The sequence below is a fragment of the Mandrillus leucophaeus genome, unplaced genomic scaffold, assembly GCF_000951045.1.
Source record: "Mandrillus leucophaeus isolate KB7577 unplaced genomic scaffold, Mleu.le_1.0 Scaffold88, whole genome shotgun sequence".
NCBI classification, from domain to species: Eukaryota; Metazoa; Chordata; class Mammalia; order Primates; family Cercopithecidae; genus Mandrillus; species Mandrillus leucophaeus.
The window spans coordinates 4,502,125-4,525,417 of record NW_012109585.1 but is presented as its reverse complement, the minus strand read 5'-3'; the positions used below and the strand labels follow the sequence as shown (position 1 = coordinate 4,525,417).

The following is a 23,293-nucleotide window of genomic DNA, read 5'->3' as shown; positions in this document are numbered from 1 at the left end:
AAAGGGGGATGAAGACCAAATGTATATTACACAGTATCACAGTACCTGACTGTATTTCACCACCATTAAACAAGAGGTGATGCATGACTCAGCTCCATCAGAGAAGTAAGAAGACTCGGGGCAGAGACGGCTCTGTGCCTTTCTCTGACGCACTGGAAGCATCTACTTGTGTGCCAGCTCCTCACCAGGACCCACGTTGCCAAAGCAACCAAGTTCGGCTTTTCCTGCCCAAAGCACACAGGCATCCTTGAGCAGGGGAGAGGTGGAGCCAGGCATGCACCGGGAAACCACCACATACCCAGTGGCTGAGCCCTTTGACCTGCCAAGGTTGCTGAATGGTACTTGAGTCCAGGACTCCCACTAAGACACCCAACTCCACAGACAGACAAGTTAAGAAATCACAGGGTGAATCTCCTTCAGAGGGTGGCTGTGTGTAAAAACAGAGAGGGCAACACAGCTTCCTGCCTGCCTTTTCTTGGTGTCCCTGGAATCATTCATTACAACCACAGGGCAAGAGTCTGGGGTGGCAGAGATGAAGGGGCTCAGTGGGCTGGCTCCACCTCCTCCCTTCACAGAGACACGGAGGTCACTCAGGGACTTGGTGCCTTGCCCAGGAGTCAAAACCAGGCCTCGGGTCTCCCTACTCCCATGCCACCTTGAAGGACACACCCCCCAGAAACCACAGCTCACTCCTTTTTCAGGACTTCATAGTCAAGAAACAAGCCCAGCCAACCCTTTGCTCGAAAAGTCCCAAGGCTGAGATGCAGGTCTTTCAGGTGGGCACCAGATTTTGGTCTAGAATCTTGAACTCATTTCAAAGTGTTTCTCAAGATGGTTCTTGTCTAATTTCCATGTTAGCACAAACTAATATCTCCTCATTGCAATTCCTCTGCCTCTGCAGCCATTTACCACTGCACTGACCTTTGCTTCTAGGTTAATTATCAATAGTTTTGTCTATTGAAGAAATTGAACTGAATTAGCTTAGTTTTAATCTCTCATCAACAATTCAAATGACCATTTCCCACAGATGAAAAATAAAATTGCCCGGGTGGGGTGGGTGCAGCAGAGCCACCAACTCCTAATGAGGCTTCACCAGGCAGGGAGGGGCATGGCCCTCACCAGTAGGCATCAAAGTCCTTCCCCTGGCGTCCCATGCTTGAGTGCCCTCGGTCCGGACTGGACACATGCCAGGGAGCACGGAGGATGTCCCAGGTTGGTCTGGCCCTGTCTGACAGCCCATTAGCTCCAGCTGTCAGTGACATCTGCCTGCTCTGATTACTGTCAGAGCTGCGGAGAAGCAGCGGCCCCCAGCATCGAGCTGTCTCCCCCTGCACTCAGCTGTCATCAAGCATTGTGCTTCCACCTCGAGGCACTCAGAATCCATCCCTGGCTGCTATTTATAACCTTCCTGTGAGGTCATCTGCCAGTGAGGCTGCAGAAGGGGTGTGCCACTTCAGGGCAAAAGGCCCCAAACACCACCAACTTCCTGCCACTGCCTCCAGGTGAGAAGTAGGCAACTTCTGAGCTGAGCAAAATCAGTTCACAAAGTACATGCAGCATCAGGCCAGCTTCCACTGCACTCCATGGCTGGGGACTCCAGGCTACACGAGAGGGACACTGAGACTAGGGTAGCTTGCGATGTCACCAGAGGCCTGGAGAGATGGATTCAGATGGCGCCACATGGCTCCACGCTCAGCCCGACAGGACTGCCTCTGATATCTAAAAAGATGCCACAGTGCTTGCAGAGGGACTGAAAATCCCAGCCTTTGACGTGTGCTGAGCCACCCATGTTAGTTTCCTGTGGCTGCCATAACAAAGGACCACAAACTGGGTGGCTTATAACGACAGAAATGATTCTCCCACAGCTCCGAAGCCCAGAAGTCCAAAATCCTGCTGCACCAGACTCCCTCCAGGGACTCTAAGGGAGAAGCTGCCTTTGCCTCTTCCAGCTTTTGGTGGCCATCAGCGTTCCTTGACCTGTGGCTGTATCACTCCAACCTCTACCTCTGTGGCCACACTGCCTCCTCTTCCTGTGTCTTCTCTGTGCCTCAAATCCCCCTTGGCCTTTCTCTTACAAGGACACTTGGATGCAGGGCCCACCTAGGTAATCCAGGAGTATCACCCCATCTCAAGATCCTTAATTTAATTTCACCTGCAAAACTCTTTTTCCAAGTAAAGTCACACACACACGGGGCTCACCTTTTGGGGGCCCACCTATCCAGCCTATGGGAATAAAGCAAGAGTCTGGCATTTAGAGTCAGGAAGCACTGGATTTGAATCCCACCACTGCCACTGACTTAATAACTACAACTCTGTCTTTTCTTAGGATGTCACCAGCACCCAGTGTGATTCCAATAAAGGGGCCCAGCAGGGCAGGGATCTGAGAACAGGCCTTGCCCTCCTCCCCTCTCAGCACAGAAGGCCCAATGGCACGCCCAGTGACAGTCCCGCCCCAGGCCCAGATGGGAGCAGGAACTTCGTGGGTCCGTGAAGACGGCCTGCAGAGGAGCCATTTGCTTTCCCCACTCAGGGAAGCAGCACTCTGTCACCTCTTATGATACTGCTCGTCCTCGGCTCTGGGACCTGGCTGCCTGCCTGCCTGTTTCTGCCTCAGCGCCCCCAGCAGCACCAATAGGTCTCCATCCAGGCTTTGTTTGCTTTTAATTACTAAGCCAACTAAGCGAGCCCCCAGCACAGACACACCTGGCTGCCTCCGACAGGTAATGAATCGCTCAACCATGTTCAAGGACAGGCCTTCCTGACAGCAGCCGGGCGATCAACTGAACAAAGTCAGGGCGAGCTGGGAGGTCAGAGAATATTGACTAAGGAGTGTCGCAGACGCCTACCTCCCCCACACTGCCCCTGAGCTCAGCTGATATTGATGCAGATACAGTCTGGGGACCACAAGTTTCTGACCAGGAAGATTGATTTCTCTAGGAAAAGGGAGAGTGGACACTGAGCAAATATTCTTATATATCAGCACCAACATGGAGATCCTTTAAACATCACTTTTCAGTGACCAAGCGAAGAGTTTTTCTCAAGGCCAGAGAGAAGACATCCAAGTCTGTGAACTCCTCTAGTATGACTTTCCTCCTCAGGCTGAAAAGACCTGCAAAGTCATGGTTTTCTTCCATACCATCTCACCAAAAATTCTGTACATTGTACACAAGGCTGGTCACACACCTCCCTGGAGCCATCCTCAAGCAGGAGAGGGTCATCGTCGACGACCCAGGGTTGACAAAGGAGAGAGCATGAGGCACAGGTACAACTGGGAGTCTTGCAGGTTGTAAGGATCAGGATTTGCCTCAAAACCTGAGAGGTCAGCCACACCTGGTGCGTCAATAGCTATCCTAGCCCCCTGGGCGGGAGAGAGCTGCCAAGAAATGCGGAACACTTGGCATCTCCTGGGTCACAGAGCCATCGAGAGAATCCAGAGGGTTGGCCACCCCAACTCCTGTCCCTGGCAGCAACATGGAAACTCCACCCCGGCAGACACAGACCTGTGGGCTGGGAACGTACGGTCAGTGTTCAGTTGCCCTCCTCTGCTGTGTGTTAAGCTGGGGAAGATTCCCTAACGGAGGACAAGGGCTGGGAACAAGGCTGGCTTCATGTGAGCTGATGCGTCTGGCAGCTTCCTGGGGAACCAAAGACACCAGGGCTGTGAGGGGAAAGAGCAAGTGCGCTTTTGACCCCTGTCTCATAAAAATTCTAAGTACACACGTATAGGTATACATAGACACAGGTGCCTAGTGGATCCTAAAGTTTGTGCATTAAAGTGTTCACAATGCTTCATCCTCAGACATGGGATTTTTCACTGTGCTTTGTCTCTATTTTCCAAATTTTCTACAATATACACCATATTACTTTTATAATGTGAAAAAGTGCTATTTTTTTAAACTATACAGATGCAAAGAATTGGCACTCTTAATCTCAGATCACTATATCCATTCTGTAGGAACGAGTGCCCTATTTGTCAACTGTTCGTAACAGATTGTGCCTAATTAAATTCTAGAAAAAACCCAGCCACACCCTCGGCCAATTGTGCATCAGGCACTATGGGCACCGTGATCCTCCAGGCTCAAGGGGACACCGGACTGCTAGTTCCCTCCTCTGCAAACACTGAAGCCCCAACACCACTGTTTATCCCATTCAAGAATAACCAAAAATACAAAATAGATTTCATAAATCACTTTGTCTTTACAGTTTGCTCCTCAAGGACACGCATGCAGGCTTCTAGCAAAGACGATGCAAAATAATAAGACAGATGTAGTAACTAATACGAAGTGCTTGCTTCACTAAACAAAGAGCTTTTGATGCTGTAACTCAATTTGCGTTGGCATAATAGGATCTGAGTGGGGCTAATAGGAGCCACATAACAGCGGGCAGGCAGCCTCACCAGCAGAGGGGAGCGTGGAAACACATGGCAGAGCCCCCCGGGGCCACATGCTTCTCATCTGGGACCTCCGAAAGGCACCATTTCATCAGGTGATCCTCAGAGGGATTGCTCATGTTCCTCCAAGAAAAGGCTCAAACAGCTGGGCGCAGTGGCTCAGGCCTGTAATCCCAGCACTTTGGGAGGCTAAGGTGGGAGGATCACCTGAGGTCATGAGTTCAAGTCCAGCCTGGCCAACATGGTGAAACCCTGTTTCTACTAAAAATACAAAAAAAAAAAAAAATTAGCCAGGTGTGGTAGCATGTGCCTGTAGTCCCAGCTACTCAGGAGCTGAGTCAGGAGAATTGCTTGAACCGGGAGGTGGAGGTTGCAGTGAGCTGAGATCACGCCACTGCACTCTAGCCTGGGCAACAGAGTGAGGCTTGATCTCAAAAAAAAAGAAAAGAAAAGAAAAGAAAGAAAAAGCTCAAACATTTCATGGTTGTTTCTGGTACCAAAACCCAAACCAAACAGCCCTTCCTTCCGTGTGCCCTGCTCTCCCATTTATTTATTCAGCACCTGCTCTATATTAAGCACCTACTGGGTCCACCAAGGTGAGTAGGGAGAGGAATTAGATACAGTTGCCAACACTCAGGAGTTCACAAGCTGACAGATGCTTTCCTCGTGTTGTCTGGGGAAGAGAAAGGGTTCATGGTTTTACTGCCCCTGCTGCCCCGAGAGTGGTAGAAAAGAGCCAGAACTGCTGGCTCCCAAAGGTCCCAGCCCGGGTAGAGATAGAAGAACCTCATGCCAATTCTTCTTATGACGTCTGTTCTCCTCAAAGAGGCCGTTTCTAGAGCCTTGCTGCTGGGACTGAGGAAGAAGTCCTTCCTAGAGACAGGGTCTCTGGGGTTTGCTCCAGGGAGACCGGTCAGCCTTCCTCCACCCTTATAGCTATAGTCCCTCTGCCAAGTAGATGCTCTGGGTCTGGGAATCCAGTGATCTGCCCTGGCTCAAGACTCCCATGAGGCCTTGAAGAAGATCCTAGCCCCCACTAAGGGATGGAATCCCCCCTGGTGACAGCCAAGGTTGTCCTGGATGAGGACGAGGAGTGGGCCCACCTCTGCCCTCAGACATGCTCTGAGGATGCTTCCCTGACATGCAGGCCCCAGTGATAAGATCAACAAGCATGTCCTCACATCAGTGGACAAATGGGCTACTGAGATAGTCATAGCCCTGACCCAGAACCATGAGTGTTCATTTTGTGCTCAGACTTGAGTACCTAAGTCAAGGTAAAAGGATCAGAGGGGTGTGAGATCTGGAGCTGCCTCAGTGATGAGTTAATCCCGGACTGAGCAGGCTTCTTGGCCATAAATCTGGATGTGCCTGTGTCAGAAGAGCCAGCCACTTGGCTGTCTGTGCCCAGGGGTGCTGCCCAGCATGGCTAGAAGCAGCTCTCAGAGGCCCTGCCAGGGACCGGGTCTGGAAGCAGCACCGCATGGAGGAAGCGGGGGGCCCACCATTGCCAACAAGAGCACAGGGCTGGGGCGAGGCCCTGCCTCCCTGTACTCACTCTCCCTCCATCTCTGCCCAGCCTTCCAGAGCCAGGGAAGGGACACAGAAGCACAAATGCTTTCTCAGCAAGCCTTCTATGTGATTCTCACAGGCACGGAGACCATCAGGACAGAAAATCATCCCCACTTCCCAGATGAACAAACCGAGCCTCAGGCAGGGCCGTGCTTGAAAGGACAGAGCTGGCACCTGTGCTGGCCTCCTGCCTCCAGTCCCAGTGCTCCCTCCTCTGCGCTGCTCTGCCTCATTTAGGGGAGTCCTCATCAATTAGGTGAACACCCCAGACTCTGCAACACAGCCTGAAGCACCCGCCACCTGGCACTGGAGCTTCCTCTTTTTTCCCATCCATCTATTTAAAGGCCGGGCCTAGGAACTCAGAGAGATGGTCTCTGTTCTCTGCTTGGCCACTCACCAAGAACAGATCACCTCTGAGCCTCAGCTTCCCCATCTGTACAGGGCATCCAGGGCCTCCCAGCTCTCCCCACTATAATTATAGGGGCACCTGGGAGATGTTCACTACCTGTCAGACTGCTGAAAAACACAGGGCTGAGACCCTTAGCAGGTGGAGAGTGCAAATTATTTCCGCCCTGTTGTTGTAAAAGATACTGCAAATGAAACCGTGGTTCCACACAGCCCATGAGTCAAGGCTGTCCGCCACTAGGCGGATGGATTTAAGCCCCAGTGAGTTATCTGAGTGCTCCTAGAGGAGGTAGCAAGAGAGCAGGACCCCATGGAAGGGTATGTCTGCAAGGCCCATGGTCCGACCTCTCAAACAGCAAGGCACATCCAGGCTGCTGTATCTGTGCATATAGAGGCCTTCCCTGAGCTACTAACTCCAAGAAGGACAAGGGCCCTACATCTTGAGGTTACCAAATTCCTTTTAATGACTCTTTAAGTGCTTCCTTACAATTTTCTATAAATCCACCAGCTCATCCCCACCCCAGAACTCCACACGCAACCTCATTAGGAGGCAGTAAGTGGTGGAAAATATTGATACTTCTGGCTAATGGCGTTATTAATACCATTACCATTCATATCGCCTCGTAAACAACTCTTATAGGACATTTAGCATGGCTAAGTCCAAATGAAGATAATATTGTTGCTAATTATATCTCTATAAACTTACTTTATGGCAGGGAACAAGGGCTCTTATATCTCTGATTACTCAGTTGCCAGAACCATAAGGAAGTAGGAAAGACTGCATGAAGACGTGCCCTCTGGGGATGATTCATTATGAGGAAGTGTGGTTTGCAAGAGCACAAGAGCTGTTTGGAGATTTTTAAAAAGAAAGGAATGCTAATTTGTGAGAGAGGGGACAGGGAGGAAACGTCTCAGGGAGCCAGAACTGAGCAAGGCTGACTCTGGAACCGCTGGGCAGGATTTGCAAGCTGGTTCTCTTGGGTCCCCGTGTCCAAGGGTCAGAAAGCAGCCTAGGTAGGGCATGCCTGAGCTGCTCATTTTGGTGATGAATACACAGTGGAGCTCCAGGGAGGGAAGCTGAGCAAGTGTCTTCATCTCATGAGAGGGTTCTAAATCTAGCAGCCCTACAATCACGTTTTGAAATGACTCGCACTTTCTTATTTACTCAGTGGCTTACTTAGCACTTGTGGACTTAACTGGGGCTTGTCTGAAGCTGGTGGAGGGGTTTATGCTGTCTCAGGAAGCAGTGTCAGCCTTGCGATTTCGCCTCCTGCATTGTTTGGGAAACATTACTCCCAGATAAGAGTCCAAAGTGATTGCTCTAAAGGAAGCTGTGAATAAGAAAATAAATGTTTTTCTTTTTCTCTTTCTAGCTGAGCTCAGACGATTTACAGTATTAAATGTCCCCTCGTACTCGGGAGAACTAGAATTGATTTTTTTTTCTTAAAACTGCTCATTGGGTTGCTTATAAATTTCTCTAGCTGTTGTTACCAAGTTGTAAATTGCAGTTATGAGAATCACCACAGATCGATGGCGGTCATTCTAAGGGAGGACCAGGTCTGTGTGGACAAAGGCAATTCAGGCTTTTGACAGACATTTATAGTCAATTATCTTTAGTTCATATTTGATTAAGAATTGGTGAAATCTCAGCCACATACTAGGTAGGAATTTACCTTCTCTCTACCCATGGGCCAGTCCATACAGCTATTCACCAAATATTTCCAGCTTTTCTCCCTACATACATTTCTCCATCTCTTTTGCAGTTAGGCAAGACCATTAAACTTGTTTTGGCCAACAAAATGTGAGTATGAGTATCACATATTAGTGCCTGGTAGGTGGTTTAAAACAAGGAGCAGAGAACTTTTTTATAAAAAGCCGGACATATATTAAGGCTTTGTGGGTCATATGGCCACTGTCACCAACTATCCAACTCTGCTACTGTGGCACCACCAAAGCAGCCACAGATAATATGTATCTAATGGTGTGGCTGTATTCCCATAAAACTTTACTAATGGATACTGAAATTTGAATTTCATATAATTTTTGTGTCACAAAATATTCTGGTTTTTAAAACCATTTTAGAACGGTTTAAAAAAAAAGTTATAGAATGCACAAAAAAATGTGACAGGTCGGATTTGCTCTCAAGGCCATAATTTGCCAACCCCTGCCGTAAATAAAATCAGTGGATGATTTGTTATATCCCCTCTCCCTGCAGAGACAGCTCCACTATAGGTCCAGGTCCATGAGTGCCCATGGGAGCAGAGCCCACAGTCAGTCCCCATTGGACATGGAGAGTGAACAAGAAAGACACCTTGATTGTTGGAGTCACTGAGATTTGGGAGGTTGTTACTGCAGCAAACCCACCCTCTGAAACAGTCTATGAGGGATTTTTTAAGATAATTAATGGACTAGACAAAATTGCAATATAAAGAGATTATTAAGGAATGATTTTTTTGAAACATACTTTATTTTTTGTAGTACCCATTTTTATTAAAATCATAAATTATGCATAATATTAATCTGTTCACTAAAGCAGATCCTGAATATGCTGAAACTTGACAACATCTCCTACATCTATTTAGAATCAGGGGAAGTTTCAGAGTCATGACCTTTCTTTTCCTTTTCAAGGATATTTACATTCAGCCTGGGCTTTCTCCTCATCTGTCTCATCAGGGACACTGACGGTTTGGGAATCTCAGCCTCATACCAAACCTTTCCGTCTTTAACCCAAGAGATGAGTAGGATTCCAGACAGAATTAACCATTCCAGACATCACATTTCAATAATAAATGAGACAGGAAGAGGCAGAAGCAGGAAGGTATGCCATGTGACTTCGGGTATGCCCCTTGTCCTTTCTGGGTCTTTTTTCCTCCTGTAAAACTGGGAGTTGGAATAAATAATATTTGTAAGCTCTTTTAGTTTAGATATTCTAAGACTAGATATAATGTCCAACAATTTGAAACAAACCCTTTTGGATCTGACTACAAAAACAAACTAGAAAGAGCCTTTGGACCCACTCAATCTAGCTCTTTATCTAAGAGTCTTCTAAAGAAGTCAGATGTGTCCCTATTTTGATCCCACAGAATTAATCTAGAATGACTTGGAAACTGACCAAAGAAGAAACACAAATGAACAATGAACAATGAAAGTCTGAGAAATGGCCGGGCGCGGTGGCTCAAGCCTGTAATCCCAGCACTTTGGGAGGCCGAGACGGGTGGATCACGAGGTCAGGAGATCGAGACCATCCTGGCTAACCCGGTGAAACCCCGTCTCTACTAAAAAAATACAAAAAACTAGCCAGGCGAGGTGGTGGGCGCCTGTAGTCCCAGCTACTCAGGAGGCTGAGGCAGGAGAATGGCGTAAACCCGGGAGGCGGAGCTTGCAGTGAGCTGAGATCCGGCCACTGCACTCCAGCCTGGGCGACAAAGCGAGACTCCGTCTCAAAAAAAAAAAAAAAAAAAAGTCTGAGAAATATTCAGTCTTGCTAGAGATTAGAGTAATACAGATTTAAAGATCAAGAACCATTTTCCATCTACTGGCTTTGCCAAGGTTCATAAAGAGGACCATATCCCATGTTGCTAAGAGGAGGGAGTCTAAAGACCCTGTGCTAATGGGGAAGTAAGTTGGCATGGTTTTTCCAGAGCAATATGTATTGAAAGCGATAAACATGGGCACCCCCTTTAATCAAGCAATAGCACTACATCTACTATTTTTTGTTTTTTCAAAAAAATTGATAAGCACAAGACTTAGATAACACAACAAATAGATATAGCATCATTTCTAATGACAAAAAAAATTAGAAACAGTAAATGACTAAAGGTAAGGAATTATATAAATTAAAAATGGTACCTTGATAAAGTGAAATACCACCCTGCCATTAAAGATAATGCTGCCATACATTATATGAGCCTAATTTTGCGGTGGGTGGGGGGAGTAAAAATTATAGACATACATAGAAAAAGGACTGGAAAACGTATCAAGATGGAAATACCAAATATCAAAAATATCAAAATGCCAAAAATGGAAGTAGTTATCTCTAGAGGTGTTAATTTTCTGAATTCTACTTTTCATTTTCCATATTGTTATAGAATCAGGAAAAATAAGCATTAAATGGAAGTAAAAACTAAAAACTATAAATCTATATATTTATTGATTTCAAAGGTGTTCTTGACACAATTGAAAAGTATTTTTTCTAAGTTAGCTATCAAATAACATGTATAGTTAGTTAGATCCTGTTTTGGAAAATGAGAAAAAGACTGAAAATATCTTTATGATACTTATAATATATGAGATACATATTTTATGAAAAATGCATAAAAATTAAGTGATTTGTGGGGTAGGGTTATGAGTGAATTTTTTTCTTCTTGTCTTTTTTTCTGATTATTCTACACTGAACACAAAGGAAATAAAACTCTTTAAAAATAAGTGAATTAAGAAAGATCCAGATGCTTCAGGCAAGTTTGCTCTCAATGCTAAATAAGTCACTAGATCAGTCCCTTCCTCCTACACACACACAAAGACAGCAACCTCTATGGTCTTCTATAATAACTTCCCCGTGATTCTATATCACCACTGTGTGGATGAACAGGCTGCCTGGAAGAGGCAGGAGGGAACACTGGGAGCCCAGCACACTTAAGACTAGGGACACACTTTTGATTCTTGCTACTGACTCTCAAGGGTCCCGATTCTGATATTCTGTCTTTCCACTTTGGGGCATCTCACAGACAATACCCATCAGCTCATGTGTGTTTTGTGTGTGAGTCTCATTTTGCTGACTGATATAAAATATTAGGCAGTAAGAAAAATATGGTTCTGGAAGAGCAACAAATGGAGGTTTGGCATTCTTTAAAGTTCTTACCAGTTCCTGAAATTTGTTCAGGTAGTTAGACACCCAGGAAGCAGGGAACTTACTGTGTAACACTTGGATGTAGCAGTATACTTGATCTGTATCATATGAACCAGGAAGATCGCTCTTCGTGAGTAATCTCTATTTATACGTACTACAGAGATCTCCATGAGCACATAAGACCACAGGTAAAGCAAGCCCTAAGAAAATGCCTGCCCCGCTATTATTTTCCACTGATACTTGTTTTTATTTAATTTGTCATCTGCTAGTGCTAACTTCAAATAAAAGGTATCAGGACCCAGATATTTAAGAAAAAAATATATGGGAGAAAACTTAAAGTTGAGAAAACTATATTAACTTGAAAAGAAAATTTCCTACCATGATTATAAATAAGTCTATTTCTGCTTTTGAGTCTAACAATTTTTGCTTTCTATATTATGAAGCTATGTTATTAGGTGCCTATAAATTTGGATTTGTTATAGATTCCTAGTATGTTGACCCTTTATCATCATGAAATGATTTTTATCTCTAGTAACGATTTTTGCCTCTACACATTGTGCCTCTGATTAATATTTGCATAGTAAATACACAGTAAAAGTTACTTTTTCTCCTTTTACTTTCAAATCTTTTTGAATTCTTACACATAAAAATATGTCTCTATGAAACATAGTTGAGTTTTGTTTTTATCTAGTCTAACGATCTTCATCCTGTAATTAGTCTATTTACATTTGATGTAATTACTGATATATTTGAGTTTACAATCTTATTGTTTAATTTCCACTTGTCCTGCTTGTTTTATGTTTTTCTTTTTTTCTTAATTTCTTCTGGATCAAGTATTTTCACTATCTCATTTTTCTTCACTCTTAGCTAGTTAGTTATGCATTGTTTTACAAATCTTATAGTACATACCCTATATTGAGTACATTCTTGACTTGTTAAAGCCTAAAGTAAATTAGTATTTTGTATTATTTCTTGGACAAATTAAAAATTTTAATTTCATTTATCCCAAACCCACTGCCTTTTGTGCTTTGTGTTGTGTATTTTAATTGTATATTTATAACCCTAGAAGACATAGTCAGATTTTTACCCATACATATACATATACACACACACACATATGTGTGTGGATATATTTATACTTTTTGTTGCTTCATTCATTCCTCAATTTCCATGTTTCCGTCTGGGATCAACATCCTTCTGTCTTCAGAAGTTCTTTATTTTTTAGGGTGGATATAATAATTTCTCACAATTTTTGTCTAAAAACGTGTCTCTGAAGTTTTTCACTGGATATAGAATTCTAAGTTGGAGATTATTTTGTTTCACTATGAGTGATATTTCAGTGCCTTCAAGTTTCTGCTGTTTCTTGGAAGTCAGTGTCATGCTCACTGTTGCTTTTAGAAGGAAATTTGTCCTTTTTTCCTCTGAATTTTACAAGATTTCCTCTTGTTCCTTGATTTTCAGTCATTTTATTGTGATGTGTCTAGGTGTATTCCTTTTAATTTTTTCTATGTGGGGTTCATAGTGCTTCTTGAATCTGTGGCTTGATGTTTTAGTATGTTTGGGGAAATTCTTGTCCATTATCTTTTCAAATATGGCTTCTACCCCCCACCCCCACCCAAGACTCCAGTTACGCATGTTAGACCATCTCACCATCTCACATATGTCTCTTACGCTCTTTTCTGTACTTCCTATCATGTTTTTTTCTGTCTTTTAAACTGGAAGTTTTCTACTGATCCTTCTTCCAGCTCACTAATCTGCTCCTCCACTGCACCTAATATGCTATTAAATCCCTCTATGAAGCCTCAGTTATTGATTCCTCAATTCTCAAATTTCTATTTGATTATATAGTTTCCAATTCTCCACAGAAGTCTCAGTGTTGTTGCTCACTTCTTGAACATATTAACCACAGTCATTTTAAAGCTCATGATGGATAACTCCAATTTCCAGGTTTCCTGTAAGTCTATTCTCCTACAGGCACTGTCTCTTGGTTTTCAGTCAATTATTGTCTTTGTGCTCACCTAGTTATTTCTTTACTGGATTCCAGATGCTGTAGAGATAATCTGAGTTTCTGGACGATGTGGCCTCGTTCAAGAGAGGGTTCATGTTTGTTTCTGGTGGCATTTAGAGTAGGAAGAGGTGACCTTAATCCAGTAAATAGCTGAGCTGATTTAATGATGGCCTTTGTGAGAGCTGGCTTATTTCAAGATCAACTTTATTCTTATAAATTTCAACTCAAAGTTGGGGAGGTGTTTACCAGGACTTCCTATCTGGTAGAACCACAATTTTCCCCTGAAGCCCCATGAAAATGCCAAAAGCTGTGATCAACATCTCAGGCATTTCGAGCGACTTTCTGCTCAGCCTCTCAGCAGCTGCATTCACGTCAGCAAACTTGGGTAAAAGTAGCACCAAGTATATGGCTCTCCCCTTGGGATTTCCTTTCTTTATTTTTATTTTATATATACATACATATATATATTTTGAGATGGAGTCTCACTCTGTCACCCAGGCTGGAGTGCAATGGCACAGTCTCGGCTCACTGCAGCCTGTGTCTTCCAGGTTCAAGTGATTCTCCTGCCTCAACCTCCCCAGTAGCTGGGATTACAGACACCTGCCACCCAGCTAATTTTTGTATTTTTAGTAAAGACAGGATTTCGCCATGTTGGTAAAGCTGGTCTCGAACTCCTGACATCAGGAGATTCACCCCACTCAGCCTCCCAAAGTGCTGGGATTACAGGCGTGAGCCACCGCGCCTGGCCAGGATTTTTCTTCTTCCAAGAATCTTGGCCCTTTTAGCCAAGCTCTTGTCACCTTGATAGCTTTCCAAAGACTTCAACTCATGTTTTATTTAATTTTGTAGAGTTGTATTCCAATTACTATGGCAGCAAAACAAATTCCCCTAAAACTTAGTGGCTTGAAACAATGTCAGTCATTTATTATCTCCCACAGTTACTGTAGTCAGGAATTCAGGAGCAGCTCAACTGGACAATTCTAGCTTGGGGCCTCCCATGAGGTTGCAGTCAGATGCTGGCTTTGGCTGGGCTCATCTCAAAGGCTGCTTCACTCACATGTCTGGTACCTAGTCTGGGAAAACTCAAATTGCTAGCAATTGGGCTTCTCCAGTGTCTCTAACTATCTTTATGTACCCTCTCCCTATAACTTGCTACCACACGGAAGCTTCAGATTAGTTGAACTTTCACAAATTGGCTAAGGGCTACCAAAAGCATGTATCCCAGGGGAGAAAAGGAAAGGCAGGAGGTAATTTCTATGGCATAGTCTTGAAAGTCACACAGTTTCACTTCTACTGCATTCTGCTGGTCATGACAGTTACAAAGGCCCGTCTGTGTTGAAGGGAAGAAACATAAAAGCCACCTCTCAGTGCAGGTGAGTCAATGTCTCCCTGTAAGGAGACATCACACACATGGGCACACAGCATGGGCGAGCTAGTGATGTGGCCATCTGGAAAATACAACACAATGGCTCCAGTTGTCCTTGATAGGAGGTTCGTCTCAAACAAGTCAGTCTGCCATTTCTAGGAGTAGAAAATCCCCTCTCCGTTAACTTGGAGTTTTCTGTCATTGAGAAAAGACTGCCATGACTGTGTTCTAATGGAGATGCCGCTGTGTTGGAGCCCTTGTGTCAGCTCAGCTGAACTCATCTTCTCAGAGACCCAGTGAGAGCTTTGGCACCATTTTAGCAAAGCTAAGGCAGACATGGCCTGAGGCTCCTGCTGCCCCACTCAGACTCACTCCCAAGGCTGGTTTCTAGAAGCCCAATAAAGAAAATCCACACCACTCCTCATGGTCCACTCTACCTTTGCTTTATTCCTGCAGATGAGTACTGCACAAAGAATATTCTGTAAAAACGCTGTTTGTACAAAGTATGAATTCTGTTAAAATTTTTTTTCAGAGAATTTAACATATTCTTTCCCCCTCTTCCAGATTCATAATGCATATTAGCATAAAGCCTCTGAAAAGTCCTGTAGCAAAGAAACTTTGTTTCATCCCCATTTTCATGAATTTATTTAATGACAGAAAGTGGGTTGAGGGGTTATCTTTTTATTAACAGGACAGAAATGAACACCCCATGAGCATTGTATAGAACATGCAAACATTGAACAGAGCATCCCTAGACTTCTGATCCCACACTGCTCTTGTGGGACTGTGGAGCTAAGTTGTTCATAGTGAAACATTGTGTCTCAAATTGCCTTATGGGAGTTAAGTCATGGCTGAGCGCCCCTTTGCTGAGTGGTATGCTTTTTTGGGTGTTCCAAAGCAAAGATGGGCCATGTACCATTTTCCAAATTAGGTTGATGAATGCATCAACCTTTTCCACCTGCCAGTAACACAACAAGAAGTTTTTAAAAGGCTTTTGTTTACTGTCTGCCAATACACATGGGGCCATTAGCCAGTTGGCAGGTCTTGTGTGAGCTTCATTTCTGCCAGCTTACAGTGAGCTGCCCACTCTTTAGCTGAGAGCCAAGGTCAATGCCCCTTCAATGCTAAAGGGCTGCAGGGGTGAGAGGTGGGAGAGAGTAAGAAGCAAGGAGAAAGGGACAAACCTTCCTTCTACCCTCCACATTAGAGAGCCCTCCCACTCAAAGCCTCATTACAGGCATTGCTGCCTGCCTGTCCTACCAATCTCTTGATAATTTAGATGTGTTTCCAATTGAGAGCTGTGTTGTTTAATAAAACAGAGACAATCGACTCTTCCTCAGTGTTGTAATAGCCTCTCTGTGTGTTTACTTGAGAACAAATGCTGTTATAATTTCTTTGGGGAATCAATATCTTCCAGTGCATATGCACAGCCCTATTGGAGGTTCAGATTGTGTAAGGAGAGAAGGGGAAATTTATTGCCTTGTAAATGCTGGCAGAAGGTAGTAGGTTTAGTGAGAGCTGTAATTAAACTTTTGCTGATAATAAAAAATGGAGGCAATAAACACTCAGATTTTCCAGTCCTCAGTCTCAGAACGGTTGAACCATCACAGGGTCCTGGACTCTTGCTGGTCTCTGCACAATTAGCCTCTGAAGGTGAAGGTCCCAGAGCCCAAAGGCTGCCAGCTCCTGGGCCCTTGAGATGCCCTCCATGTGCTCACAGGCCCATCTGCTTTCTTCAACTTTAGCAGCAACAAAGTCAACCTTTATTTTACCAACTGCTTCTAAAGCTGGCTATTCAAGCCAGAGCTACCAGGCTAAAAGTCTACACAGGATTTGAGAATGAGGAGTTCAACCTGGAGGCAAGGACCTTTACTCCAAAAAGAACTGAAGTATAAGGGGAGGTAAATCACTCCCTTCTCAATCTTTCTACAGGGGGACCCCTCCCCGGGAATTCACTCAAGTCTTCCAGAATAGCACACAAAGATTTTCCAAAGATGATTGCTTGTTTCTCAGCTAAGTACTTGCTGTGCAGTTTTGTATGTGCTCTAGGTTTGATGGAGGCAGAGGAACTGCATGGTTAGGAAGGGGATGAACACCTCCTCATGCCCACAAGGTGGCAATGTCCACAAGGTACCACTGACACCTTGCCACTGGCTAAGGACATCTGCATTGTCTTTTCCAGCTGGGATGAAATCACAGTCACCTCTCTCCCTGCAATTCCTGGCTGTGTCCACAAGAGTGTCAGACTATGGATGAAGGAGGCAATTTCTCTGGCCCACTGAGATAGGGGCTTCTTCAAGGCTTCTTTGGCCCTGAATATCGAAGTAAGATCAACTGGCCTGGGAAAATCAGAAAATATCCCCACTCAGCAGCTCCACTACCACCATCACCCATAGGTTAAGCTCCCAAAGGGGAAGAACTTTGTCTATAATCTCTGTAGCCATCCAGACAATAAATATCTACTGAGCACGTACTGTTTCCCATGCACGGTGTCACCGCACCCAGCACCAAACACTTGCAGAAAGAACAAACAAGTGAACAAACTGGCCTCCATATCCACCAGGAAGTTCTTCTGAGAACAATACAGGAGCCTGAGTTCTTCTAGAAATAATAAGATGCTCCATACTGAGCACCTGCTATGCACCAGCTGGCCTACACAGCCCTTTACACATGTCCATTCTCTCCTTTGGTCCTTACAACCACTTCCCACTGTGAGGTAGAGATGGTGTTGTTGACAGCAGAGGACAGTAAGGCTCAGAGGGGCTAGCCGTGTGCCCAGAGCCAGTGCCACCCAACACACAGCACAGGGCCAGCGGGGAAGGCCCCAGGTGATGGTGCTCCAAAGCCCACATTCTTTCCCTTATGCCATGTTCCCTGTCAACAACGTCACATGAGACCCTCACCTGCCATCACTTGCCTTCTCCTCTCAGGGTCTGCTGAGAGAGCAGGTGGAAGGTGCAAAAAGAAGTTCACCCCTGAGTACTTGAGAGAGACTAGCAAAAAAAGGGCTGAGCAGGGCTGCCAAGGAGCACCACGTGGAAGCAGCAAAGAGGTCTAGGGCTTACCTGTCCATAGGAGGCAGGCCTGGCTGGGATCACTGGCTGCCGGCATCTCTGGATTCTCTGCCTTTCTCTCCTTTCTCATCTTCCACCCTCCTTCCCTCCTCTAAAATGTTCAGAGGACTAAGAGCCTGCAGGGAATCTCAGTCCAGTCCCCTCGCCAGCCCAAATGCCTCCCACTGGGTGGCCCTTAGCCCTGGGGCTCCTTCAGCCAGTGCTAAGCATATGCAGCCCCTTTGCAAGGTTGGGCACATGGGGTGCAAAACCAGCTGGGCACCAGACGTAATAGGGTACTGGTGAGGTGCAGAGGCTGGCTGGCCCCAGAACGCAAGACCCTCCCGATGTACAGCCCTCTCCTGGGCAGCTTCCCCTAGAGAAACAAAGCTTCCAGCAGCGAGTCCCAACTCCAGGATGGACCTGCACCAATTCTGATGCTGTGACCGCAATCTCTTTCTTCAGATGCCTAGCACTTGCACAAACTTCAAGTTGCTCATCTCCAAATGAGTGAGGGACTCACCCTGTCATATCAGCTGCCCTGGATTCACCCATAGGGAGCAGCAGGCCCCAGGGGAGAGTCTGGAGAAAGTGTCCACATTTGCAGCTTTCCAGCTCTGGGGCTTCTCCAAGGTACCCAATGGCCCCAAATGAGAACTCCGGAGCTCAGGCTGCGGTGGGGCCCCTAGGCCGCTGATTATCCAGTAACATTACCAGCAGGCATTAAATCTATCCTCAGTTAACCCAATGTCTTTAATAATAAAAAAGATTTTGCACTGGGGATAAATACTGTGTCTCATTTTCTCACTCTCACTGGTCTCCTGTCACTGTGCACTTATTAATACAATCGCTAATATACGGCTCCCAATCAGCCACTAAAATGCTGCTGTTATTCCTACTAATTTGACAGTAAAATATGGCTGTGCCAGGCCATAAAAAGTAGGCTGCCATGTGACTGGGGGCTCTGTGGGAGGTAAGCCAGGGAGCCCAGGGCTCTAGACTGGCCACCAGGAACTGAGCCACCATGACCACAGCCCTGCAGGCCCTGACTTCCAAGGACCCAGAGACCACCAGAAACTCAGAGGTGTTCCCTGCTATATTTCCATTACTATATAACAAATTACCACAAACTTAGGAGCTTAAAACAACACTCATTAATCATCTGACCGTTCTGTAGGTCAGAAGTCCAGGCGTGACTAAATTCTCTGCTCAGGGGCTCACCAGGCTGAAGTCAAGGTGTCAGCTGGGCCACATTCGCAGTGGGAGGCTTGATGAGGGCGGAATCCACTTCCAGGTGCATCTCATACAGGCTCTTGGCAGATTTCTGTTCCTTGCAGCTGTAGGACTGAGGTCTCTGCTTTCTTGCTGGCTAGGGCTCACTCTCTGCTCCTATAGGCTGTCTCAGGTCCTAGCTCCGGGCCCTGCTACAATATGGTAGCTTCCTTCTGCAAAAACAGCGGGACAGTCTCTCTTCAGTCTTAAACTGCGTAATCTAATCGGGGTAGGGGTAGGTGATATCCCCTCCTATCCACAGTCCCACCACATTCAGGGGCAGGGGCATTGTGCAGGCTATGTACACCAGGGGTGGGAATCTTGGAATCCTGCCATCTCGGAATCCTGCCCACCACACATGGATTTAAGATCCTCCACTTCCCCGTCTTTGTGTGGAGGCAGCCTTTCTGCTGATAACTGGACCTTGGTTCTAATCTCGCTCCCCTTCCCCCACACACCAGAGAAGAATCCTACAGCATCTGGCAGCTCTTCTCCCAGGCAAAGCCTCCACACCTGGCCAAGTGGAGAAGAAAGCAGTGGGCTCAGGTACCGTGGATGTGCAAGGGATGGACGGAGGGGCTCAGGAGCAGTCCTTCCCCAGGCCGCACAGCACGGAATAGGTATTTGCAAAAGCATTCTCTTCACCAAGTAGCAATAATCGACTTCCAATCCAAAGAAGGCCCTTCCTCAGACCTTCTTACGGCTTCTCCTAAAAAAAAAATCTCGTTTTTGTAAAGCTCCCAACTACTGAGGCAAGCAAATCCCATTACCCACCAGGTTATTTCCTCACCCTGGTTCTGGGCACCCAGATTCCTGGACCCCACCTCCAGATCAGTGCACCCAGAGAAATGGGATCTGCCTTTGTAAAGCTCCCAGCCAGAGCTGCTGCCCAAGAGCCCTAAGGGAGAAGCAGGCCTGGGCCTTGCCCTGATCCAGCTGCTTTCAATGAGCTCTTCAAGCCCAGAGAGGAAACAAAAACAAACTGGCTTTTGATTTGAAGAATCAAGTTTATATGAAAATCCACCCATCGCAATTAAAACACCATAACCCCAAATGACCCCGACAGCCTTCCAGATAAAGTCCACCTTCTTCTGACTCCCCACTCCCAGGCTTGTACAGGGGGCCCCTCACCCTGTCTCACCGGCCTTCTCCACTCCACCCAGGGCCCCTTACTCCTCCAGAGCCTTTACTCTTAGGGTCCCCTCAGCTGGGAACAGTTTGGGAGGCCGAGGCAGGAGGATTGCTTGAGCCCAGGAGTTCGAGACCAGACTGAGCAACATGGTGAAACCCTGTCTCTTAAAAGAAAAAAAAAAAAATTAATTAGCTAGGCATGGTGGTGCATGCCTGCAGTCCCAGCTACTCGGGAGGCTGAGGGTAGGAGGATTGCTTGGGCCCTGGAAGTCGAGGCTACAGTGAGCCATGATCATATCACTTGCACTCGAGCCTGGGTGACAAAGTAAGACCCTGTCTCCAAACACAAAAAAAGGTCAGATTTTGCAAAATCTGCAAATGAGAGTCAGACTCAGGTGACCAGAATCAACTTCTTTAGGAATAGATTCTTGGCAGGTGGAGACCTCACCTAAAACCCTTACCCCACCCCCCTAAACTCAGCTGGCAGGGGACAAAGACTTGAGGCGTGGCAACAGACTGTGACTTTAGAATAAAGGTGGCCAGGGCCGGGTGCAGTGGCTCAAGCCTGTAATCCCAGCACTTTGGGAGGCCGAGACGGGCGGATCACGAGGTCAGGAGATCGAGACCATCCTGGCTAACACGGTGAAACCCCATCTCTACTAAAAAATACAAAAAAAAATTAGCCGGGCGTGGTGGCGGGCATCTATAGTCCCAGCTACATGGGAGGCTGAGGCAGGAGAATGGCGTGAACCCAGGAGGCGGAGCTTGCAGTGAGCTGAGATCCGGCCACTGCACTCCAGCCTGGGCGACAGAGCGAGACTCCGTCTCAAAAAAAAAAAAAAAAAAAAGAATAAAGGTGGCCACAGCCATCGGCGTGACTATGAGCTGCTGGGCATCAGTGCCTCTCTCCTGGTGGCAAACCAGCCCCACGCCAAAGCCTTGGGGCAAATCTCAGAGAACAGGCCGGGCAGAGGGCCCTGGCAGGGGAGTCAGCTTAGGTTGTGTCCTGGGGACAGCTACACGCGGCAGTCCTGCCGCCCACCCCCTGTGTCTCCACACTTTCCCTGGCGTCTGGGACCTGGAGACTCAGAACATGTTTGCATCTGTCAAGCCCAACAAGTCATTAATTACACCTTGGGGAAAGTCACAGAGCAGGGTGTGGATGGGCAAACACTGTTCAAACATGCTGAGGCAAACCTTGAGATTTGTTTGACGCTGCTGGGGTTATTGTGGTCTCTGTTTTGGTTGACTACAAATCCCAAAACTTTCCAGTGTTCCTTTTGGAAGGTCTTTGAATTGAAATATTCAAGCCTATACTGCTCTTACATTCCCTGAGGGAGTTCCCTCAGTCACTGTGACCTCACCTATGGTCCTTGAGGCCTGAGGGGTCCTCCCCAAGGTCCCTCTCTCAGTCCCCAAAGTCCCTCTCCCAGTCCCCAAGGTGAAATTTCCACCCCCAGAGCTAATGCCAGGGGGTGGGAGCAGGATTAACCTTTTTCACAGCCCTCAGCCTGCTGCTGTTCTGACTCAGGATTCTAGGAAGGAGTTTTGGGGTCAGGAGTCTTGTTTGGTTTGTTTGGTTTTAAGATGGAGTTTCACTCTTATTGCCCAGGCTGGAGTGCAGTGGCAGGATCTTGGCTCACTATAACTTCCACCTCTCGGTTTCAAGCGATTCTCCTGCCTCAGCCTCCCGAGTAGCTGGGATTACAGGCGCATGCCACCACCCCCGGCTTTTTGTATTTTTAGTAGAAATGGGGTTTCATCATGTTAGCCAGGCTGGTCTCGAACTCTTGACCTCAGGTGATCCACACACCTCGGCCTCCCAAAGTGCAGAGATTAGAGGCATGAGCCACTGTGCCCAGCCAGGACTCCTGTTTTACAAGTGGGCTCAGGCTCACAGCAAGCAGGGTGCTATCTAGCTTCAGCTGAGCTCTGAGTTTCTCGAACTGTAGAATCATCTAGGAATCTTGTAAAAGTGCCAGTTTGGACTCAGCAGGTCTGGAGTAGCACCTGAAATTCAGCATTTCCCACATGCTCCCAGGTGACACCCATGCTGCTGGTTCACAGACCACGCTCAAGAGTAGCACTGCCCGGCAGAAACAGAAGCAGAGCCACATAAGTCATTTTAAAGTGTCTCCTAAACACATCAAAAAGTAATTGTCATAACGTATTTTATTTAACCCAATGCGCCTAAAAGAGTATTATGTCAACATATAATGAATATAAAAAATTACTTATGAGATAGCTCACATTCTTTTCTTGTACTAAGTCTTCAAACTGCAGGGTGGATTTTACCCTTACAGCACATGTCAATCTGAACTAGCCACATTTCCACACTCAGTGGCCACATGTGACTAGTGGCTGCTGTTTTGGACAGTGCAGCTCCAGGGAATGGGAGAAAAGGAAAAGAATATGAGAGGAAAGAAGAAAAATCAAGGAGCCGCCACTGGGTGACCCACCTTGGGACAATACAAAAAGAGCATAGCAATGAGTTCTAGACTCAGCCCTGCCTAAAGAGAGTCAGGTAAAGTCTGGACCTAGCTCTTTCCACCAATAAAATGGGTACAGCAATGCCTGCCCATCACTCGGCCCAAAATCTGGGCAAGACACTATTCCCAGCTTATGGGGCTTGTCAACATTGGATTCTGCAGAGCAGAAAACTAGAGTCTTCAGGCAATAATACCTGGCTCCCCAGGGTGGGGCCTGAGCCCTCCAGAGAGCTCCAACAGGAGAGTCTTGATGTTCACTGTTCACACAGAGCCTCCTGAGGGGCTGGGTAGGCTGGCAGGGGCTCTATCCCCACTCTCAAACCACCCTGAATAATCTGGCCCTATTTAGGAAGGGCACTTTGCTGTCCCTGCGAACTGAGGAAATGCAGGCAGATAGAAGTAGTGCTGCCCATGCATCTCACACTGCCAGAGGAGCTATTTTCAGGTCCTTGCTGCTGAGTTCATCTTCACATCCTTTGCTCTTTTCCCTGTGCTTCAAGAGCTGAAGCACCAGAGAGGCCAGTCCTGGTGGGTATTCTGGTCTGGCCACTTCCTGGATCTCTGAGGCCCAGTAGGGATTTGGGGGAAGTGAACTTTGTAGAATTCAGGAGCAGGGTGGGGCACGAGGTTTGAACACCAGCCTATACTAGTGAAGCACTGAATGCCACATATAATCTTAGTTACCTACACTTTACAGACATCAAAGCTGTGGCAGGAGGAGGAAAAGGAGCAGGAGGAGAAAGGTAAAGCCAGGCTAGGTGACA

The 23,293-nt window shown here is 46.5% G+C and overlaps 1 protein-coding gene across 1 annotated transcript in view; it reads right to left on the bottom strand.

Moving 5' to 3' along the window:
- Positions 1-17,764, bottom strand: part of FSTL4 (follistatin-like 4) — a 665,226-nt gene extending 647,462 nt beyond the window's left edge. The window contains exon 1 of the mRNA XM_011969239.1: positions 17,650-17,764. Within this exon, the coding sequence (XP_011824629.1) occupies positions 17,650-17,657 (8 nt within the window). The 5' untranslated portion in view covers positions 17,658-17,764. The remainder of the gene's footprint in view (positions 1-17,649) is intronic.
- Between the last annotated feature and the right edge of the window lie 5,529 nt (positions 17,765-23,293).